The sequence below is a fragment of the Athene noctua genome, chromosome 1 (assembly GCF_965140245.1).
Source record: "Athene noctua chromosome 1, bAthNoc1.hap1.1, whole genome shotgun sequence".
In the NCBI taxonomy this organism is placed as follows: Eukaryota; Metazoa; Chordata; class Aves; order Strigiformes; family Strigidae; genus Athene; species Athene noctua.
In genome coordinates this window covers 129,100,353-129,120,115 of record NC_134037.1, presented here as the reverse complement: position 1 = coordinate 129,120,115, position 19,763 = coordinate 129,100,353, and the positions used below count along the sequence as shown (strand labels likewise).

General features: G+C 42.9%; 1 protein-coding gene across 3 annotated transcripts in view; it reads left to right on the top strand.

Annotated features, from left to right (window-relative positions):
* Window positions 1-15,502, top strand: part of COMMD1 (copper metabolism domain containing 1) — an 80,015-nt gene extending 64,513 nt beyond the window's left edge. The window contains exon 4 of one of the 3 annotated variants that reach the window (XM_074925967.1): window positions 13,290-15,502. In XM_074925967.1, the coding sequence (XP_074782068.1) occupies window positions 13,290-13,332 (43 nt within the window). In that variant the 3' untranslated portion in view covers window positions 13,333-15,502. The remainder of the gene's footprint in view (window positions 1-13,289) is intronic. The other 2 variants (XM_074926053.1, XM_074926137.1) reach the window with 2 other exon arrangements.
* Window positions 15,503-19,763: the final 4,261 nt, after the last annotated feature.

The following is a 19,763-nucleotide window of genomic DNA, read 5'->3' as shown; positions in this document are numbered from 1 at the left end:
TTTAATATTTTTTTAAAATACCATCTTTATATGCTTCTCTGTACAGTTTGGTGAAACTTGTAGGTATCGCTGTATTTTTTTTTCTTCTAAAACCTCTTAAGCCCTGCCAGATATCCAAAGGTATGCACTAGGGCATTCACTTGGAGAAAGATACATACAAATGTTAAACATATTTCAGCCTCTATTTCCCTAATATCGCATCCTGTGACAGACACTGGAATTGCATTGTTCTAAAGGAGGAAAAATAATATGAAACTTTTAGTCTAATTTACACTTTTAGGGTGATTGGGAACTGACAACCATGTTTGTTACAGAATTAACATGATTCCAGATAAAGCTTTTACATACCATCTCCCAAAGAGGTTAAACCAGTGATGACCGGTTGATGAGGGTCGATTCAGACTATATATAAGGAAGAAATTTTTTACGATGAGTGAAATGAGACACTGGAACAGGTGTCCCAGAGAGGTGGTAGATGCCCCATCCCTGGAAACATTCAAGGTCAGGCTGAACGGGTCTCTGAGCAACCTGATCTAATTGAAGATGTCCCTGCTCATTGCAGAGATTTGGACTAGATGACCTGTAAAAGTCCCTTCCAACCCAAACCATTCTATGATTCTCTGATTTCCAAAAATTGACCACAAGCCCCTAAATAAATTCTCCCTAAATTCTTCCTTAATAAGCCTTGACCTTGAAGAGTCCTGACTCTCTAGACTTGTATTGCCTCTTCCTTCTTGCTGTAATTCAACTGAAAACAGTCTTGATGTCTTTCTATGTCAAAATAGTATTGGTTGGGACATAGAGGAATTGGGGGTGGTTCTTTTTGCATTATTTTTTAAAAATTAGTTTAGATACAAAGATGTCTCACTTTTCATTCCTGCACCAGGAGTTTAATTGTAAGACTTTGTTCTCTTGCCACAACCCCATTCCCATCTAAAGAAAGCAACATTGATGGCAGTGCTATTAGTTAGGATTAGCCAACCCTACATTCAGTGGCCTTTGGCTTTGACCAACTTACATGGTCAGTATTTGTTATGCCAGGCTGAATCCCTCCCCAAACTGGTTTGTCAGTCTCCAGGATCAAGAATAGGATGGGAAAATCTTCTGGGTGTTTATCCTTAAGCATCTTGTCATATAGGAAGTGCCATAATGCCTTTGGGGAAAAAAACCCAGCAAGGTCAGGAAGATGCCTCTTGGTGCCCTTATGGGGAAAAAAAAAAAAAAAAAAAAAAAAGACTTAAAAAATTTAGAAGCCTCTGAAAATCTTATTTGTGCATCCTTGATAGAGATTTTGGCCAGCAGCTCAATTTCTAGAGGTTTTTGCCTGAATCGAGCACATTGCAGAATGGAAATGCAGCCTCCAGATGCTCTGGGCGCTGCCGTAGGTTCCTGGCTCTGGGTTTAGGCTGATGAACAGGCTACCCAAGGGTAGGACACAGTGTGTTGCCAGAAAATAAGAGACAACCTCTTGTGTAAGACAGTGAAACATGACCTCCCAGCTTATTCCAGTCCGCAAAGGCCTGATGTGAAGTTTGGTGAAGCTGGCCACAGCTGAGCATTTCAGAGTCGTTTCCCGATAAGATGTTCCCCATGTTCTGGGTGCCTGAGGCAGATGCGGGTAAATAGAACAGATCCATATGCTTACAACCACAGGTGGTTGGAGCTGTGTTGGAAGGTATGAAGCACTATTAAAAAACATTTCAAGTTTCTGAAGAATGGTGTAAATATCTCATACTGTGGATACACCAGAGGGATTTCAGGTTCTGCATCTCTTTGCCTGTTTAGCAGGTGCTGAAGTGAAACCAATGCAGCTTCATGGGGATGATTGACTTTGCAGCCTTAGCATTTGTGCTCAGTGTGGGTCTTGGGAGGACAAACCAGGCTATTTCTAAACAATTATTATTAGTGTGTTTCAATCACTCCATTTATGAAGCTAGTTCACTATAGGGTTGGAGAAATCGCTGGGAATTCCTTATCAAATTCACAGTTTTATAATTAGTGACTTGAACTGTGAACAGACAGGAGGCCAAAGTACTATGTGCGTTATTTACATTTAAACATATGCTGCTCTTTAGTGAGGGAGAGCCATTAAGGGTTTTCCACTCTTGCTAACCTCCTGTGATGGCCAATGACTGCAGCAGATCTGGAAAGAGATTTTATGGAGTAACTTGAGTCTCAACTACTTGAAGATGTTGTAAAAGGGTGTTGGAGGAACCAGGTAAGCAAGTTGAGTGAGTGGCAATCAATCAGATAAACCCACATAAAAAGTTACAGGTATAATCTTGCAAAGAGTCATCGGTAGACGAGAATGAAATTCACATTATGTCAGCATAACCAGGTCTGTCTTTTCTGAATTGTGTTGGTACCAGCAGAACTGTGGCTTTTATAACATTTCCTTTCTGGCCACAGCAAGTTGCCATATGAAGTGGTATTTGAATGTGTTTTGACCTCATAGAGGAGAGACATTCACAGTGTTTTCTCTAAAACAGCTGAGGGTTTGGACTAATCGACATCCATAATGAATGAGCAGTGTCCTAGCAGCATCTGGAACACAGCAGTTATGACACTCTTTCAATAATGAAAAGAAATAGGAGAAGACTAATCGCAAATGCAGGGTAATCACCGTTTGTTCATTGTTAGCCTCTGTATTTACGCATTGTGGTATCATATTTTTAAGTGGAAGCGTGGATGAGTAACCCCTGTAATACAGAGTATGTGTAGGGGGAGCACACAGGGCAGGAAGCTGCTCTCCAAGTGGAATATGGGGAATACATTAAAGCTGTTCAGAAAAAGGAAACTGGTACAAATCAAAGTGATTTTTTTTTAAAAAAAAAAAAAAAGGAAGGTGGAAGGCTTACAGAAACCAGTGCAAGTTAATATCAGCAGTTTGAAAACAGCATAGCCATATAGAAAGTATATAAATCTTGCATAATAGTGTTAAGCTGTCTTTTTTTTTGTTAATTCTTCATATTCTGTGTTTTTCTTGTTAATTCTTTGATGTGAAACATAAAAGAACTGAAGTGTACAATTCCTTCTAATTAGTTATACTGATTAAAATACGGTTTGGGTTTTTTTGCCTGTAACACTTTCAGAAAAGTAACCTGTGCTCGAAAAGACACGAAGACAAGCATGTGCATCTCTGCATCTGCAAATAGTAATTTTTAATTTAAGGTATAAAATACTAGGTAGACTGTTTTCAGTAGGTTGATAACATAAAAGCAATGACATTACATTTGCTGTGCAGTATCAGAGACCTAGTCTTATGCTTCTGGAATTATTCCAATTTCTACAATCCTTTATCTATTTAATCTGTGATATTACAGGCTTGATGTTACATTAAAAGTATTAAAAAATCTGCAAGTGGGTTAACTTTTTTTTTCTATGGGGATGTAATAATCATTCGCTTAAGAGATTCTTGGTTCATGTAATACCAAAATAATGGAGAAGTATTAGAAGGCACTTTCAGTTACAAATATTTGTGCTTTATTTAATACAGTATTATGCAAATGAATTGCACTTTACCTTAGAGTTTTTGAAGGCCATGATTTGTTGCAAAATTAGCTCTGAATTGAACTTAAAATAATGATTTTAATATTGTCGGAAATGTGGCCATATGAAATCAATGGATTACCATCCATTCCAATTTTTCTGGAATTATCTAGACTTGCTGTCATTATCTTGTGCCCCAGTGTATCTTGCAGAATATTAATGACTCTAAAAATAACTTCTGAAGTTTGCAGTGGGATCATGATTGATGGAATGTGATAAAAGATTCAATGTAGCATCTCATACTTCTACTGCCCTGCATTGGTTTGTGTCAGCCTGAGTTCTTTTTTTCTTTTTACCACTTATCAGGTGTTCCTAAACTGAGAATCCAAGCAGCAAAAATAAATCACTCTCATAAACATCTGACATGAAATATTTCCATTTAGCATGAATCACCCAGTTCAATGTAGTATTACTCTGATTTTTGAAGAAGAAAAAAAGCTCAAATGCAGTATTTTTCTTCCTTTTTTTCAGCCCTTTTTTCCCACTTTGAAGAATATTGTAGTGGTAATGTACACATTATCTTTTATGACTTTTTTTTTTTTGGCATGAATTATGCAGGTCATTTTTGTCACACTCTCCCCCCAGTCCTGCTAGGAATGTCATAAGCAACTATTCCTAGGAGAAGCAAACCACCTGGAGCAGCGAGGAAGTGCTCAGTGCTGGGAGGCGCCTTCCACTCTGGTAGTCTACAAGAAGATCAAGTGTAGATCGTTGTGTGCAGCAGCTACCACAGATGTTTGCGTGGAAGAGGGATGTGGGACAGAGTTGCACGTAAAGCCATGTATAGCAGAACAAAATCCCCTACCTCTTAACCAGGCAGCCCTGGTGAGTCAGATTTGAATTGTGTGCACCAGGTGTCAAGGAGAGGCCCTCCAAAGAAAGGTTTGGAAGCAAGTAATAGTAATAATTATCCTGAGGTGACTTTATCAGGGTTTATTTATCAGGGTTTATTTACTTTCTGAGACAGTACAATAGCAAATTCCCACAATAATGAGTAAGAGTAATCTGTGATGAAGGGAGGCTTCTGTGATAGAGCTTGGGGCATCATTGCAAAAATGACTTTTAGATGTGCTTTTTCCACGGAAAATGTGTCCTCATGCTGTTTTTAAAAAGTGTCTCATTTCCAGTTTGAAATTTGCGCTATGCTGGGATAAATTTTCTCTTTTAAAAATTTCTTTTCTCTTGTTTTCTTTAGGATAGGGGAGAGTGTTTGGAATTTTCTTCTTAATTAAGATTTGCATTTCTTTATCATACAAGCCTCTAAGCAGGTTCAGCTAAACCTTGAAGGTAATATGTTATTGTTTCTGTCCATGTCGGGGAAATAACTCTAACATGGAGCATGCTATTAATACCTTCTGGCAGCGGCTGGGTCGCTGGCATGACTGGGGCTGTTTGCCAGCTTCCTTTCAGCACTGGGGCCAGTGGGCTCTGCAGGTAGCTTGCCGTAGCTGTGTTAGAGCTGCCTCTGCTACCCCTGCTCCCAGCAGCACTGATGTGTCGAGGAATGACCAAAGCCACCTTGTAATTTAAATCTATTGATTTAAAAACTAGCAAGTGACCCTGATGGAGCACTGTGTAAAACAGGTCTAGAGGACTTTGACTGGTTTGTATTTTTTTTACTTGCAATATTCAGGTGCAGTTACTACTATCAGGTCTGTGCTAGCCCTCTGTCTTCCCACTGGCTATTCCCAAACACTTTCTTTCTGATTATAATGATAACCTTTTAGTGATAAAGAAATTTAAAAAGTGATAACTGAGAACGTATGATTCTTGTTTGTGAGAATGGGTAGCTGGATCATACCATCACAGGCAAAACCTGCCGTGGTGCTGAGCCCACGGGGAGGAAAGCGCACCCGGAGGGAACGTTGCTACCTCTGTAAGGGTAGCAGGATGTAAAATGGCAGCTGGTGAGGTACCTGCCATAATTGATTTTCCTGTTGAAATACTATTTATTACACTTGTGACATGGGTTATTACTTACAGGGTAGTCCCTGCAGGTGCTTTACTAAAATAGTATTTAAATGGAATTAGCAAATTTGGAGGAAGTGGGAGAGTTGACATTTTCAGATAAGCCAGAAGATTTTTTTGGTAATCCTAACTCATGCTGCTGAAACAGGTTATATCTGAGTCCATGTGTATGTTTCCTTTCACTCAAGATAAGCAACGTCTTTAAATGATCGGCTATGGATTTACTCTGAAATCAGTATTTTGTCTTTTCTGCGTAATTAATGCCTTGGAAACAAAGTGACATTTGTTTCTGCTTGTGGGTGTTTCTGGAGAAGATGAGTGTACACTGAATTCCCATGCATGTCTGCTGTTGTGCTGGCTTGTGTGTGGTGCAAGCTGACCGCCTTAGTGACCGTCTCCTTGTAAGGAGCAGCCTTCTCCTCTCAGGGATTGTTTTATTTACCCCTCATCGGCTTTCTTTTTGCAACCTAATTTGCATGTATTGTGGATTGTAAGATATGCGTCTGGTGTTAATACATTGCTGATTTAACCCTGGCCCTGCTGCTTTGACGTAAGCAAAGCTCGCAGTTCCTTTAGTGTACTTAGAATAAGTCAAAAGCAGTTTTTAGATACGTGTTTACAGAGATCATCCTGTGTGAAAGATTGGTTAGCTTGTCACGTATGTAGCTTTATATATCCTTGCATTTCTTCTGAATATATGACATACATTATTCAGACATACAAGTATGCCTGAAATCCTCCAAAGGCAGGTTGTCCTTCTGTATCTTTCAGTACTTTTTCCTGCTACAAAGCCTGTCTGAGCAAGATGCCTAGCATATAGTTCTGCAGCAGGAGGGTTCCCTCAGCTGGGTGCGCTTGCTGGGCAGTTGGCATCGACCACGAGGGAGAGGTGAAACCCCACTGGGCGGGCAGGGGCTGCCTGACCTCCTCCCAGGCTCCTGCTGAGCTGCCGCACGCATCCTGCTGCGGATCAGCATGTGAGCCAGACGCAATCTGCAGGTGTCTCCTGGCCCACCACTGCTTCTGCAGAGAAGGCTGGGGCAGCTGTTCAGGTGGAAAACTAGACATGGTTGTAGCATGGTAGAATATGATATCATTTTGGAGGTATTCCCCGCTGTTTTACGATCCAAGCTAACATAAAATGCCGAGAGGTTTGACAGTCATGACTCTGGAGTCTTTATCTACCAGTGATGCGCTTAATTACTTACATAATCTATACTTGCTGTTTTTCCTGGTTAACAGAGGAGGTAGGAGATTTGCTTGGCTGAAGAATATTCAGTGATCTGGAAGAAAAAATGACATGGAGTAGTAGAAACATTATTTATTGCTTAGCCATGAGGAACCTAGAAGTTGTTAAAAAGCCGCAAAATTCGTTTCTATAGGAAATGTTATGCCAGAAATTTCTTTGATTCACCCTTTCACACATCCAGCTAAGAAGTGAAGAAATAAATTCCTTTTTATTTTAATCGTGTATCACTGAATGGTTGGGCTTCAGAAAAGAAGGCAATACTTCTGAACTCCACTACTTTTTAAAATAACTTTTATTGAAATTCTGACTTCTGCAATTCTTTTAATTAAGAAAAAACCCTCCATGAGTAAAGGACTTTGCTTACCACAGTATCAAAAACTGTTAATAAGGATAACAAGGTTTTCTTGATAGCAAGCAAATGCATAACTGCAGATGTCGAACTGTTTTATCAGCTAGTCCTTTCCAAAATCACTTAATGTTTTTGTTGACCAAAAAAATTTGGAACACCGAAAATCACAGTGAAAGGTACCAGGATGTTTGAAGGCAAGTTTGGTTTCTGGTGATGTTACAGATTTGTTTTTTGCTTATGCAAGGGGCAGCTAAATCTTTAAAACATCCTAATGCAAAACCTAAGCCAGGAGAATAAAACATCTTCCGGAGCAATGAAATTACACTGAATCTCAGCCTCTGCAAAGCAAATGGCTGTGTTTCCTGTACCTAAGACCCAAGAAACCATGATACTCCCATTGTTACGGGAAGCAGCTGCCTCAGTATAGAAGTCCATGTCTGCACCCATCTGTCTGTTTGCACGCAGGTATCAGGAGCTCGTGCTTTTTCACCATGTCCCTGGTGAGGGATAGTAGGGAAGACTGGATAATTCCTTTGCAAAGAGCCATTAATGATCTTAGGAGCACTGCGCCAGGTTGAGAAGGCCTTTAGGCATGGGACTGGCACATTGCCTGGTGGTTGCCCATCGAGGGGTGTTGTTGAGGTTTCTTCTTCACCCCCAGTCACTCAGCACAAGCTCCATGGGTCCCAGTTTGCGGCATCTCTGCTCTTCTATGTCCACGTGATCTGAAGCAGTTCTCCTCCTGTGGGCCCCTCTCACTAGTGGCACCTATAGCCTGGTGGCCCCTGGGACTCCAAATCAAGCAGTTGTGAGTGGGCTTGTTCCCATGGGATGTGGACCCTGCACTTGCTCCAGGCACATCTGAAATCCTTGGAGGTGAGGATGGGCATACAGCCTCACCTGTATTCTCTTTGCGTAGGGTTTCAAATATGAATATGAAATAGTATCTAACCAGACAAAGCTCTGCATTTCTCTCTGTCTCAATTCCTTGCACACTGAGTGTGAAGGTGGAGTTAGCTTCCTCTCCCCTTGCACGTGACACCTCCACTGAACCATGGCTCTTCTGGTAGCCAGCCGACTTTCAGCTTGGCAGCACTTCTCTGATTTGATGGAAGAAAGCCCCTGGTCCCTTGAACCCATCTGGGTTGTTAAAGCTATCATCAACACTTTGGCATCTTCAGTTGCTGAGCAATTTTTGTTTCCTACCCCTGGTGGGGAGCTCTCCTTACTTCTTGCAAAGTTTTGTCTGAGATATTTCTACCTGAGTAGGCAAATATTTGCACGTAGCAACCTTCACTGTCCTTGGGCCAATGAGTGTAAGGCATGGCACCCCACTGATTGCATCTGTACCAGCATCTCCCTCGCAATCACAGTTTGCTAACAAAGCTGACTTCCTAACTTCTGCTTCGGGAGATGCCCCAAGCCACGGCCCCGGCCCATGGAACAAGATTTGTCAAGACACTTCAGGATCCAAAGTGAATTTACCACCAATTTACATCGCATTCCTGCCAGTGACCAAGTTCCCTGAATGCTGAGTGGTTTAGGTCTCTGAATCAAGAGGAAATGAATAGAATAAAATGACATATGAATTCAGAGGTGGTTTTGTTCTTTCAGTATAGTGGCTAGAACTTAAAAATGCTGGATGTATCAGAGTTGCTGGGATCTATTTCAAGTAGCTGGTCAAACTGATGCAATAGAGAACAATTGTAAAGAATTTTTTAAAGTTTGAATGTGTGAGGCTTGGTTTTCTAAAAATACATGATTTTTTGTGTAGTTACTGAGATACAGAGAGTTGTGCTTCTCTTGGTCTCTCATGTAAATATTTTTGCAGCTCTCTCTTGTTCCTGAAAAAGAAAAAAACCTAGAAGACCTAATTCATAGCTGGGGGAAGTTTATGTTTCTTGGATGTTTGTTTTGCAGCTCCTTTTTATAGCTCAGGCTCAGGAGCAAAATGGGAGGAGGGGTGGGAAAGCATGTGGAGAGAAAACCAAGATGGTCACAGGACATGGATGTCCATTCCCACACCTTTCGGAGAGCACTGAAGTTGGCTTTCCAACCTGAAGGTGGGGATGCATGTGCTATTTCCCATTGCACACGCACATGCCCTAACAGCCCTGCTTATGCACATACGTGTGCCTTTTTCCAAAGGACATGGCCATCTCAGTGAAGGGCTCATCTGAAGTCCAGATTTTGGGCTAGTAGGCAAGTGTGCCATGCTTCAGGGTGTCAAGGCACCGCTGCTTTGCTTCAGGTATGAAACACTCACCACAGGGGGTTCTGGTCCAGTGAAGGGGCTCATGGTGCCATCGTTGCATGTTTGGTGGCTTCAGATAAGTGAGTGTTTGGTAGCCTGTCGATGTTCTTGTTTGTTAGCTTCTGAGTTTATTTTTAATGAATGACTCATTCCATTTTGGGTTTGCTTAACCACAAGAGATCCAAGTGGGCTGGAAATTTCTATAACAATAGGAAGTATCAAAAGGGATGCCTTGTTTCTTGCTGAGAAGGAGCAGAGATGCCAAATTTGTCTTGCTCCTGGAGGACACCTTAAGGAGTGATGGGAAGTTTTAGTTTCACAGCTTCATCTTCTTTTTTCTTCCTTTTTTCTGCTTCTTTGGGACTTTGTGGAGGATATAAACTAACGAAGTATTAAATAAAACTAAAGCTTAGTTCTGAGCAGCCTGATTTATAGCCCTCTCAGTCACATTTTAGGTTGGTCCTCATGAGAGTGTGATAACTGTTTAGATACTGTCCAATCCACATAGTAAAGTTTTAGCTGCTTTATAAATAAAAGTATGCTTTGAGTACACTTACACTTCTATAAAGTGTCATGAGGAGACTTAGTGTAATCCAAGGGTGCCCTTTTGCTCAATTTACATTCCTTTTAACTGACAAAACCTGAAGAGGGGGGGAAAAAAAAGCTTCCTTATGCCTTAGGCTCGTGCAAAAACATCTTCACTGGAGCTGGGAGCTTCAGTCTTATCCCGTCAGCTCACACTCACCCTGTGATCGAGCCATAAAATCAATTCATGCAGAGTTTAAAGGCGGCATGGGCGCACCCTGGCCTGGGGAAGTTTGTTGATGGGCTCCCATGATTTGAGGTGTGCAGTTGTGGCTGGAAAGCCACAGAAGTCAGGAGTGTGGCCCTGGAGTTTGTCCTGGTGAGGACTATGACCCAGGGCTGCGTAGTGTGGTGCTGCCACTCATTCCCTAACAGGTCAAGATAGAAATCAGCCTGTGGCCATAGCACACATGTTGAGGAAAGAGAGGTCAGGTTATGGAGAGAGGAGCTATTTTCAGATGTTGTCTGTGAAACAAGACTTGTAACATGTTACAGATACTGGGATGATTTTAGTTTGGTGAGAAAAGCTTGTGCATTAGCTCTTATGTGAAAGCGAGGTCAAAATTTTTTGCCGGTCAGGTCTGGGGAAAACAGGGACGCTAAAACTGGGGGGATTTAGCAGGGGGAGGTGAAGAGGGATTGGCTTTGCAGTCGTGGTTTGCAGCAGTTGCACCAGTTGGGCTGACACTACCTGTTTCTGCTCATTTCAGTGGAGAACGGTTTACTCCAGCAAGAGTCTGTGATCTGGTTTCAGCATGATGCTTCACAAAGCCTTGGGGGTTAACTAATGGATTCCTTGAGATTTGACTTTTCCAGTGCTTCCCAATCAAGGAATGTATAGAGAGATATTTCAGGGTTTCATTCAGGCTTTCTTATGCAATCTCCTGCAAACACATCTTCTTCAGGCAGATTCAACCTCGATTTTTTTCAGTGCACTCCTAATCAGACAGGAAACTACAAGAAAGCCCACTGCCAAGTGGAGTTAAGCTGTCAAATTCCTCACCAAACATTTTATTTCTGCACAGTGACCAGCTGTAATTATGCTTTGCTGTAACTATGCTTGCAGAGTTATTTTATACAATGTAATTTCCATAAGATGTGTCAATAACCATTGTCAAGAACAAGAAAAATGGTGCAAGGGAGCCCTTGCTTCCAGGTCCTAGATTTCATATCTGTGTCATTATGGATCCTGAATGTTTAATGAAATTTTTGTGATGTTTTGGAATCTACTAGGTAATATTATAGAGATGAACAATTAATTTTAAAAATAAACCAAACCAAATCACAACCTACAGTAATAGTTTCTAATAGGATGCTGTTTATGAGTATAATTGCTTGCTCAAGCAAAGACCTTTCCTAATAGTCCTCTGTATATTCTACATGGTATATATTTAGTTACATGTCTATTACTGAACTTTACTGATACATCATTCAATCATAGTTCTTAATTCTACAAAACATTTTCTAATCAGAAGCACCCACATATGAAATAAATAGTTGATCTCTGCACCTTGGTCTGTTAGCTCATTTGGTCATTAGCAGATAATAAACATTTCAGAAAGACTGACTCATCCCTTGTAGCTACCATAAGTGACTTACCAGTGCCTGAGTACCAGCATCAGGAGAGAAACACCAATATTCAGTACTCTCGTCGTATGAGGTCTTCCTTCTTAGAAAGTTTCAAGTTTTAAGCTTTAAATCACGGTTTTGATTTCTGTCTTGACCTGGGATGATACCCCATGTGACTGATGTCTGGGCAGAAGCCCTGGCATAACATTTCCATGCACTTCACATGCTCAGCTTCCTGATCACTGACTTGTGTCTCCTCGTTTCTTTCCCATTAGCATTATTCTGGCAGTGCCTTTTGTGATAATTACAGACAAAATGATCCCTTTACTGTCTCTGTCAGCAGTTTTGTTCGTATCTCACTCGCTGGTTTGGTTCTTACAGAAAATGAAACAACCCACAAATCCTTGGAAAAATGAGAGAGGGTAAAATGTAGAACTATTCCTGATGCCTGTGGGAAAACTCTTTTAGCAGTTCTAAAATGTACTTAGTAAAAGCTGATGGGTTTAATTTGTCTGATGATTATATCATTGTGTATTAACTATTAATTCCATAAATGTAAAGGATGAAGTTGCAGTGGTTTGGGTAGATGCTAATTGTATGGAAAAAATGTATTTTGAATAATGATCTAAATTTTAGTCTGGTAGAAAACAGATGAGACCTGGAGCTGCCCTTCTGCTTTTATAAGCACCACAGAGTCTGTGTTACATACAGTAATTGAGTGCATATATGGTGATTCGATTGATAAAACTATTCCAAAGTCTCATAAGTAAACCTCCCTCCATGCTGGCTGAACTTTTATTTTCAAATATTTTTGATTTGTTTCTCTATCACTGATGGTGCTTCACCTGGAACAACCTTTAGTACACAGTCATGGTCCTAGCAATCTCAAACATCTGCCAGAATCACATTAGGAATTGCTTTGTAACTATAGACATACCAGTAGCTAAGGCTAATGGACTGGAGATCTCAGGAGACCTTTTCACACTGGTGTTTATTAATGAGTTCCATCTCATTTGACCTTTATATGTATAATAATATATAATAGTTATATATACATATATATTATTTATTTTTAAAATATATTTCCTTTATTTTATGGGCCTTTGACAAAATCATTTTATTAAATCCCAATATCCATGTTATCAGAGCATAACAATTTTTTAAGATGTGACATGACTTTTCAGAGCAAATCTGTGATGCTGCTTAACGTACATCTAACTTTAAATTGACACTAGAGCCCATGTGTAAGAGAATATAAAACTCTCCAGAATTTCCAGACGGGAATGTCCTGTACAAAACTGTGTTCTGGATTCTTTTTTTCCCCTGTTTTAAGTCTGGTTCTTCTATGTGACAAGCTTTGTGCAGTGGCTCCAATCACTTTGCAGTTCCCAGTGTCTGCAGCAACAGCTTTGGGGATCACCAAATTGGAAGTCTCAGATAGAATTAAATTTCTACAAGCTTTGCAAGAGTCTGCAGCTAAAGAGAGACCCAAACTGATGCCTACATTGAAAGGAAAGGTGGGCAGAGCTCAGCTTCCCTGTGTCCTCCTTGGCAGCCGCTGGCTGCCCTGCCAACTTGTGCTGCTCTTGCTCTGTAGGGCTGTAGCTCACCATTGGGTCTACTGAGGTTATTTAAGTGGTACCGGCAGAAGAAGGAGACATGGGACAGAAATCATCAGGAAACCAGAACTCACTGTCACCCCTCTGTTGTATGCCTAAAAAACTGTCATCTTTCTCAACTATTGTTCTTGCACTTTTGTTTTGTAGGAATCAGAATTTCTCTGTCTGGAGTTTGATGAGGCCAAAGTGAGCCAGATGCTGAAGAAACTCTCGGAAATAGAGGAGAGCATGACTTTGTTGACTCAGACCACTTAACTCTTCCAGCAAATAAAGAGATTGCAACTCAGAAAACGAATGGCCCTCGGTACTTTTTCATAATTCCTTTTGCGTAATTCCTGTTTCTGCACATAAAATACGGAATGATTGTCAAATCCCAGTTATAATGATACAACACATTCACAACCAAGTGTGGGCTGAGTCACACTGTAAAGCTTTCTCTGCCCCCTCCTCCAGGCCCATTCTCCAAGGTGGTGCCAGCGTTGTTCACATAAAGCTTTGCATAATCACACCTTTGAGGTTGGCTTAGCTTTTCTCTTTTTTCCCTCAGACAGTTTTTGAGTCTTCCAGATGCTGTAAATACTGGGCTGGATGAACAGCAGAAGTAAGTTGGCCAGTTGTGACAGGAGACAAGAGGAGGATCTCCTGTTTATCCTTCCAAACCATGGGCTATGTAGGACAAATCCACCCACATGAACTCTGCCTGCTTAGAGCTTAAAGCCTGGGAGAGTAGATGAAGTGCAGCAAGTTCAGGGAGCAGAGACACAGACACACATTTCGTAATTGCGAGCCTCTGTGCTGCTGAGGTTTAAATGGTTCCCAAGGCTGTGAGGTGGCCAACCTTGCTGTCCGCTTCAGTCGCACCACCCAATGCCATGGGGAGCCAGGGGACAATGAGGGGAGCATCTCTGGGGTGGTGGGAGGTGCTGGTTTCCCAAAAGGAGCAGCCCTCCTGTGTGTGCTGAGTGCCTGATCCAGTGACCGCCTGGTGACCCTTCAAAACCACTTCTGACCGTCCACCCTCACCAGCCTTCCAGCTCTTGAGCTGCAGTGGTGCAGCCCTGGCACCGAGCTGCACGGTGTGTTTGAGAGGCCAGTGCTTTGTCGGAGCACAGTTTAACTTGACTGCACTTCGTTCTGTTTGTCATTATGTTTGTTTTGACCTCAGAAAGCCCCACGTTAGACCCAGGGTTTCTAGCGAGTGCATGTTCAGCTTGGAATTTGGGTAAAAGGAAGATGTCTTTAGCGACCTGGCAGGTTAAAGCCCTATTGATAAAATAGTTGTGTGAAGAAATCTTCCAGAGCCCGATAAGCTACGTACAGGTTGCTGTGGCTCTTGGCTGCTGCAGGCACCCCCGTCACTCTGCCTTAATGCCAAACTGCAGAGCAACCGCGACCCTTCTGGCTGAAGAAGACTGAGCAGAAATGTTTTCCATTTCAGATGCTTCCATTCAGGGGTGAAACCTTGTCAGCCTTGTTACAGCAGGATGTATAACCACACTTACCGGCTTATCAGCACAGGAGGACCTGGAAGGGCTGTTCTGCTGCCTGTATGGAGCATGATGAGCCCTACCAAAGGTCTGCCTGACAGTCCATAAAATAGTGACGGACCAGCTGGAGATGACACCTGCTTGCTGTTTTGCTTTGTTACTTGACTGGAAGGTGTGCACACACATTTGGTTGAAGGCTACACTGATTCTTTCAATTTTATTTTAGCTTAAGCAACCCCCTCCTGAGCTAAAATTATATTAAGGGCTTGTACCAAGATAGAGATGACAACATAAAATGTTCTTGTGGCATAACTGAAGTACTCCTCGTTGCTTCTCCTTGTGAATTTATTGCTTGTGGAGTTGCCAGGTTGTACTTGGAAGAAAACTCTCACTTCAGAGCAAGGGAAGGGCACCTTTTCCCATCTGCCTGGTCAGAAGGGAAAGTATCACTCGAGCCAATTTGTATCACTGCACTGGGAATTAACACTTCCTTTCCCATGCCTGTCCCACTGCCACCTCATCTCTCACAGCCACCTGGTTCTCCCCTCTGTCTCGTGGAGGGACTGCGCAGCCTCACTTTCCTCGCCTGCCTCCAGCTGATCCTTGTCAGAGTGGAACTGGACTGTCACCACCAACCCATCCTCACACTGGTCCCTGGATAACTGGCTGCCAGCACGGGTGTGAAATGCTGAGTGGTTGCTGATTCTCTCAGCTTTCCACTTGCTTTTTCATCAAAGTTCATTAAAATGTTTTCTGCATTTTAGAGCATATTAAAAAAAAAAAAAAATCAAGGTCAGGGAAGGATCACGATCTTAAGTAACTTGCACTGTGTCAAACATTGTTTTATTTTAACATGGTCAGAGGATAGGAAAATGTGCTATAAATGGAAATTAAAGAGAAACAAACTGAGAACAGATGTCAGGAAGTATTATTTCATGCAAAGCATAATAAATATGTGAAATGGCTAACCAGGCAAGGAGGCTGAGACAAAAACCATCAGGGTCATTTAAGAAATAGTTGAATACTTTCCTAGTAAAGGTGTGAAATTTAAACGGGGCGTGTTTTTATAGGTGGCTGCTTCTTTCTCTTTCTAATCCTCCCTCCCCTGAATATCTAATGCTCCTGATTTTCTTCTTGATGGATCTTCGTAAACTACTAGGCAAAATGAGGAAAAAGGAAAGGGCACAGGAGTGTCACTGGACAGCAAAATCATTTCTGCTTCATGAGGTTTGACATGGGCAGAGAGAGAGGATGCTCCACTTCCCCAGACTGCTGTAATGCCCAGCTGCTACCAGGGCACAGAGAACAGATTTCCCCCTTGAGCAGGACCGTGCCTTCCCACCGAGATGGTTTATGTGTGTATCTGTCCATCTGCCTCTCCCTACAGAGTTTGGAACCTGTTGGCCATTTCTGGATGAACTTGGAGGTGAAGAGGCCTCCTATGCTACTCTGCTTTGCTTCCTTGAGTGAAGAACACAAGCATCCATGGCTTTTTGTTGGGACTCATGAATGTTATTTGCCATCAATGGTCCCACTAAATATCTCTGTGGTGTTGACAAAAGAAAGCTGCTGCTTACGTGCTTCAGGAAGAGATTTCAAATTCCTTCCCCAAAGCCCAAGTGTAAACCAGACTTGGCCTGACCACATGGCTGGGCAGCTCCCGCTGTGGCTGGGGCCATGCGTGGATGCTGCCCTCCCGCATGGGTCTGGCTGAGCGGACATCCCAGCACAGCCCTGCTGGCCAGAGGGGCCTCATCCTGTTTTGGAGATCACTGCTACCTACCGTGGCACCAGTTCCCTTGCCTGTGTGCTGAGTCATGCCAATAGTGTGACACCAGGGCCATCACCTCCTCCTCCTTTTCCTTTTCCTTCTTCCTTCAGGGGAGCAGTCACATGGCAGTGTTCCCTGAGCTGCCGGTTGAGCCTGGGGGCAGTTTGTAGATTTACTGCAGGGACACAAGCAGCTCAGCACAGCCACAGGAGGAAAGTGAGGGAGATGGGGAAGCAGCAGGAGGAAGGGCTGAAGGAGGGCCCCTGCCCGAGTCCCACCTGGGAGAAGTTTCCTTGCTCAGTCCTCAAAAGCAGCCAGGGAAGGAGCTGGAACAAAACTCATGCCACACTCCAATATCCTTAACCTCAGAAAATTCTCCTTCATACCTGCCCTGCTGCAGGTGTACCTGCCTGTGATCTACCCCATCTCCATCCTTCCTGGTTTACTAGCAACTAAAAACCACTTGCAAGTGGGACTGCCATGTGCCACCGGGCTGGGATGGGCTTGGTTTCGATTGAAGTCTGGATATTTAATCTAATGTGCCTTATGCTGGTGGAGGCAGGATAGAGAGTGTCCAGGGCGATGCTGCTCAGGCAGGAGACAGCACCCAGCAGCACCAGCAATTTCCTCTGGTCCCACTTTTGCCGGTGCTTTCCTGGGTGCTGAAGCTTGCCGAAGCCATGGTGGATTTGTCCTGTGGTGAGCAAGGGCTGCTGCTGCAGCTCTGGCACCATGTACATGACAACTCCAGAGGTGCAGCTCCTCCCAAGCTCTGCTCTTTCTTACCAAAGACTCACAAGCAACAGCCACATGTTGTTGCAACTTTCAGTGGGTTCTTCCTCAGATGTCACCTTCTGCACCCCTAAAATGCCCTGCAATTTATTCATGCAATCATTTCTTGTTTTCTGGGAATTCCTCCAAGTTGCCACCCATTTATGATATGGTGCTCCCTAAAATATCTGCAAGTGCTGTCGCCTTCAATCATACGTTACACAATTGGCAAGCCCTGCACTCGCTCTCTGCCGGGCAAGACGATTCCTCTTAGCACAATTTTCTTTTGTCTTGGTCCACATATTCCCAGAACTGCTAAAATTTTACAGTATTTTTCTAGGCATCTCTGTGTTTGAAATAACTAATAGTTTAGGCACACCACGTTTTTCCAAATCCATGCCAAGCAAGCATTGTATTTCATAAAGTTTGGGCCATGGAGAGCAGCAGATGACGAGGCATACTTATTTTATATTGGTTTTGATTTACCTTCCCGTTGTTCAGGTTACTTAATCTCATTTTATTTTACGCTTCTTTTTTAATTATTATTATTAATTTCCTTTCTTACAGGTCCTTTTTTCAAGTGTAAATATCAGAATTAACATTTGTGCTTTTATCATGTTTCGTGGGAAGGCTTTTGCTGGAGTCCATCACCTCCACATTTTACTTTTTGATAAACTGGTTGATATTTTGAGAGAATTTCTTTTCTGTACATCAGTTCTTTGCTATCTATCGATAGAATAAATCACTTACATTTTTCTGAGAAGATTTCCTGATTTAGATTTACTGACCATTTATAGATGCGCAAATGTCTGAGAAGTTTTACCTAATGACTCACGCCTGCCACACATTGCTTGCGGAAATGTTTCCTTCCCCTTCTGGGGAATTTCAACAGTTTATTCATTTATTCCAAATATTTATAAAGAGGCGCTCAGTCTGTGCAGGGGACAGAGGGAGCCTTTTTAAGACTGTATCTCATGGCAGCGGCTGGGCAGGGGGAACGCAGTGGTGCTTCACAGCAACCACTGATGACCTTTTAAATGCGTTAAATTTCATGTGACTTGTGACCAGAGAACTAGACGATGACCCCTTACCTTGGAGCCAGACCTATTAAAATCTGTCTCAAATTATTCCCAAATCCCAGGGAAGCAGGGCTCAGGGTTCCATTTAATACAACAGGGAGACCAGAACTACGCTCCTGGGCTTCTCTCACCATATCAGGAGGTAAAGGTGTTGCCACAGGGAGACAGGCAGCCGTCACCATCGAAGCTTTCTCCCCTCAGTGCAACAAAATAAAGCTGTTTCAACCTGGCTTAGCCAAGCCCCACTGAAGCTGCGGATGAGTCCCCCTTTCCTTAAAAGGGATGCACATACTCTAACAAAAATGCCTTTTCCCAGTAGCATGAATCCCATGGGTGATCCCTGGGGCCACCAGAGTCCCCAGGGGACACGATGTGTCAGCTCCCATGAAAGGGTGGCAAGGGGGATGCAGCTACAACCTCACCTGGTGCAAATCCACCTCTGGACTGCCAGTAACACTTAGATAGAAGCATTTTGGGATATCACCTGGGTTTCTCCCAGCACAAAATCCATGGGTAGTAGAGGCTGCTGCTACAAAGCTTTTGTCCCAGACATAAGGGGGTTGATCATCCCCATGCTCAAAGCCTCAAATGCCTTGTCCTGCCTCCTTCCTTTTGGTGGTAGCAAGGTAGATCTCGTAATGCAAGAACTTGCAGGAAGACATGTTTGAAAGCATGTCAGAGGGAGGAGGCTGGGGCAGCCAGGGCTTGCCTTCAGCATTTGGCCCAGGGGCATTTTGTAGGTGGCCCTTAGTGTTATCACAGCAAGCAGGACCCAAGGGGAGGTCCCTGAAATGCAGTGCTGTCAGAGGACATCAGCCAGCAGGGAGGTATGAAATATTTCTCCAAAGATGTTTTCTTGTTTCTTATCTCCCCTGAGTGCAGGTGACTTGGAGCTTGCATTTTAATTTACTTAGTGGCTGGCTGCGCTGAAACTCTAGCACTAAGCCATTAGCTTTTGTAATGAGATGGTATTGGAGAACACGTAAAAAAATTGAGCAAATGGCATTTTTGGATGCCGGTAAAAGTCTCAGACACTTGAGGAGTGATATTTTACAGGGGTGGATGGGGGGAAAAAACAGCGATCACAGCGCAAAACCCAAAGTCATAGTGCTTCTGAGCAGAATCTGGGAGGAAATATTCATCAGTTAGGTTTGATGACATGTAATTTCTCTGCCATATTTCCTGAGTCTTCTGGCCAGTTGGCAGCCCTGGCTGAATACAGCATTACCAGGAAATTATATGATATAGTGCATTTTAGTAATAAGTGGCAATCTTTCTGCCTTTCAAATCAAACCATGTAGAGCATTAGAGTCTTCGTGGCATCTCTGTTCCTGGCAGTGAAAGAAGAAAATAAGCAAAGCCACATAAGGAGGAGATGGCAGGCTCAAGCAGAGAGAGGTGTCAGTTTGATCCCAGCAGCCTGCGAGTGGCTCAGGGACCCTGTGCTCCCAAAACACAGCAGCTGCCCCACCACCCTTCACAAAATATCTGGTGGCTTGGTGAGCCCTGGCCT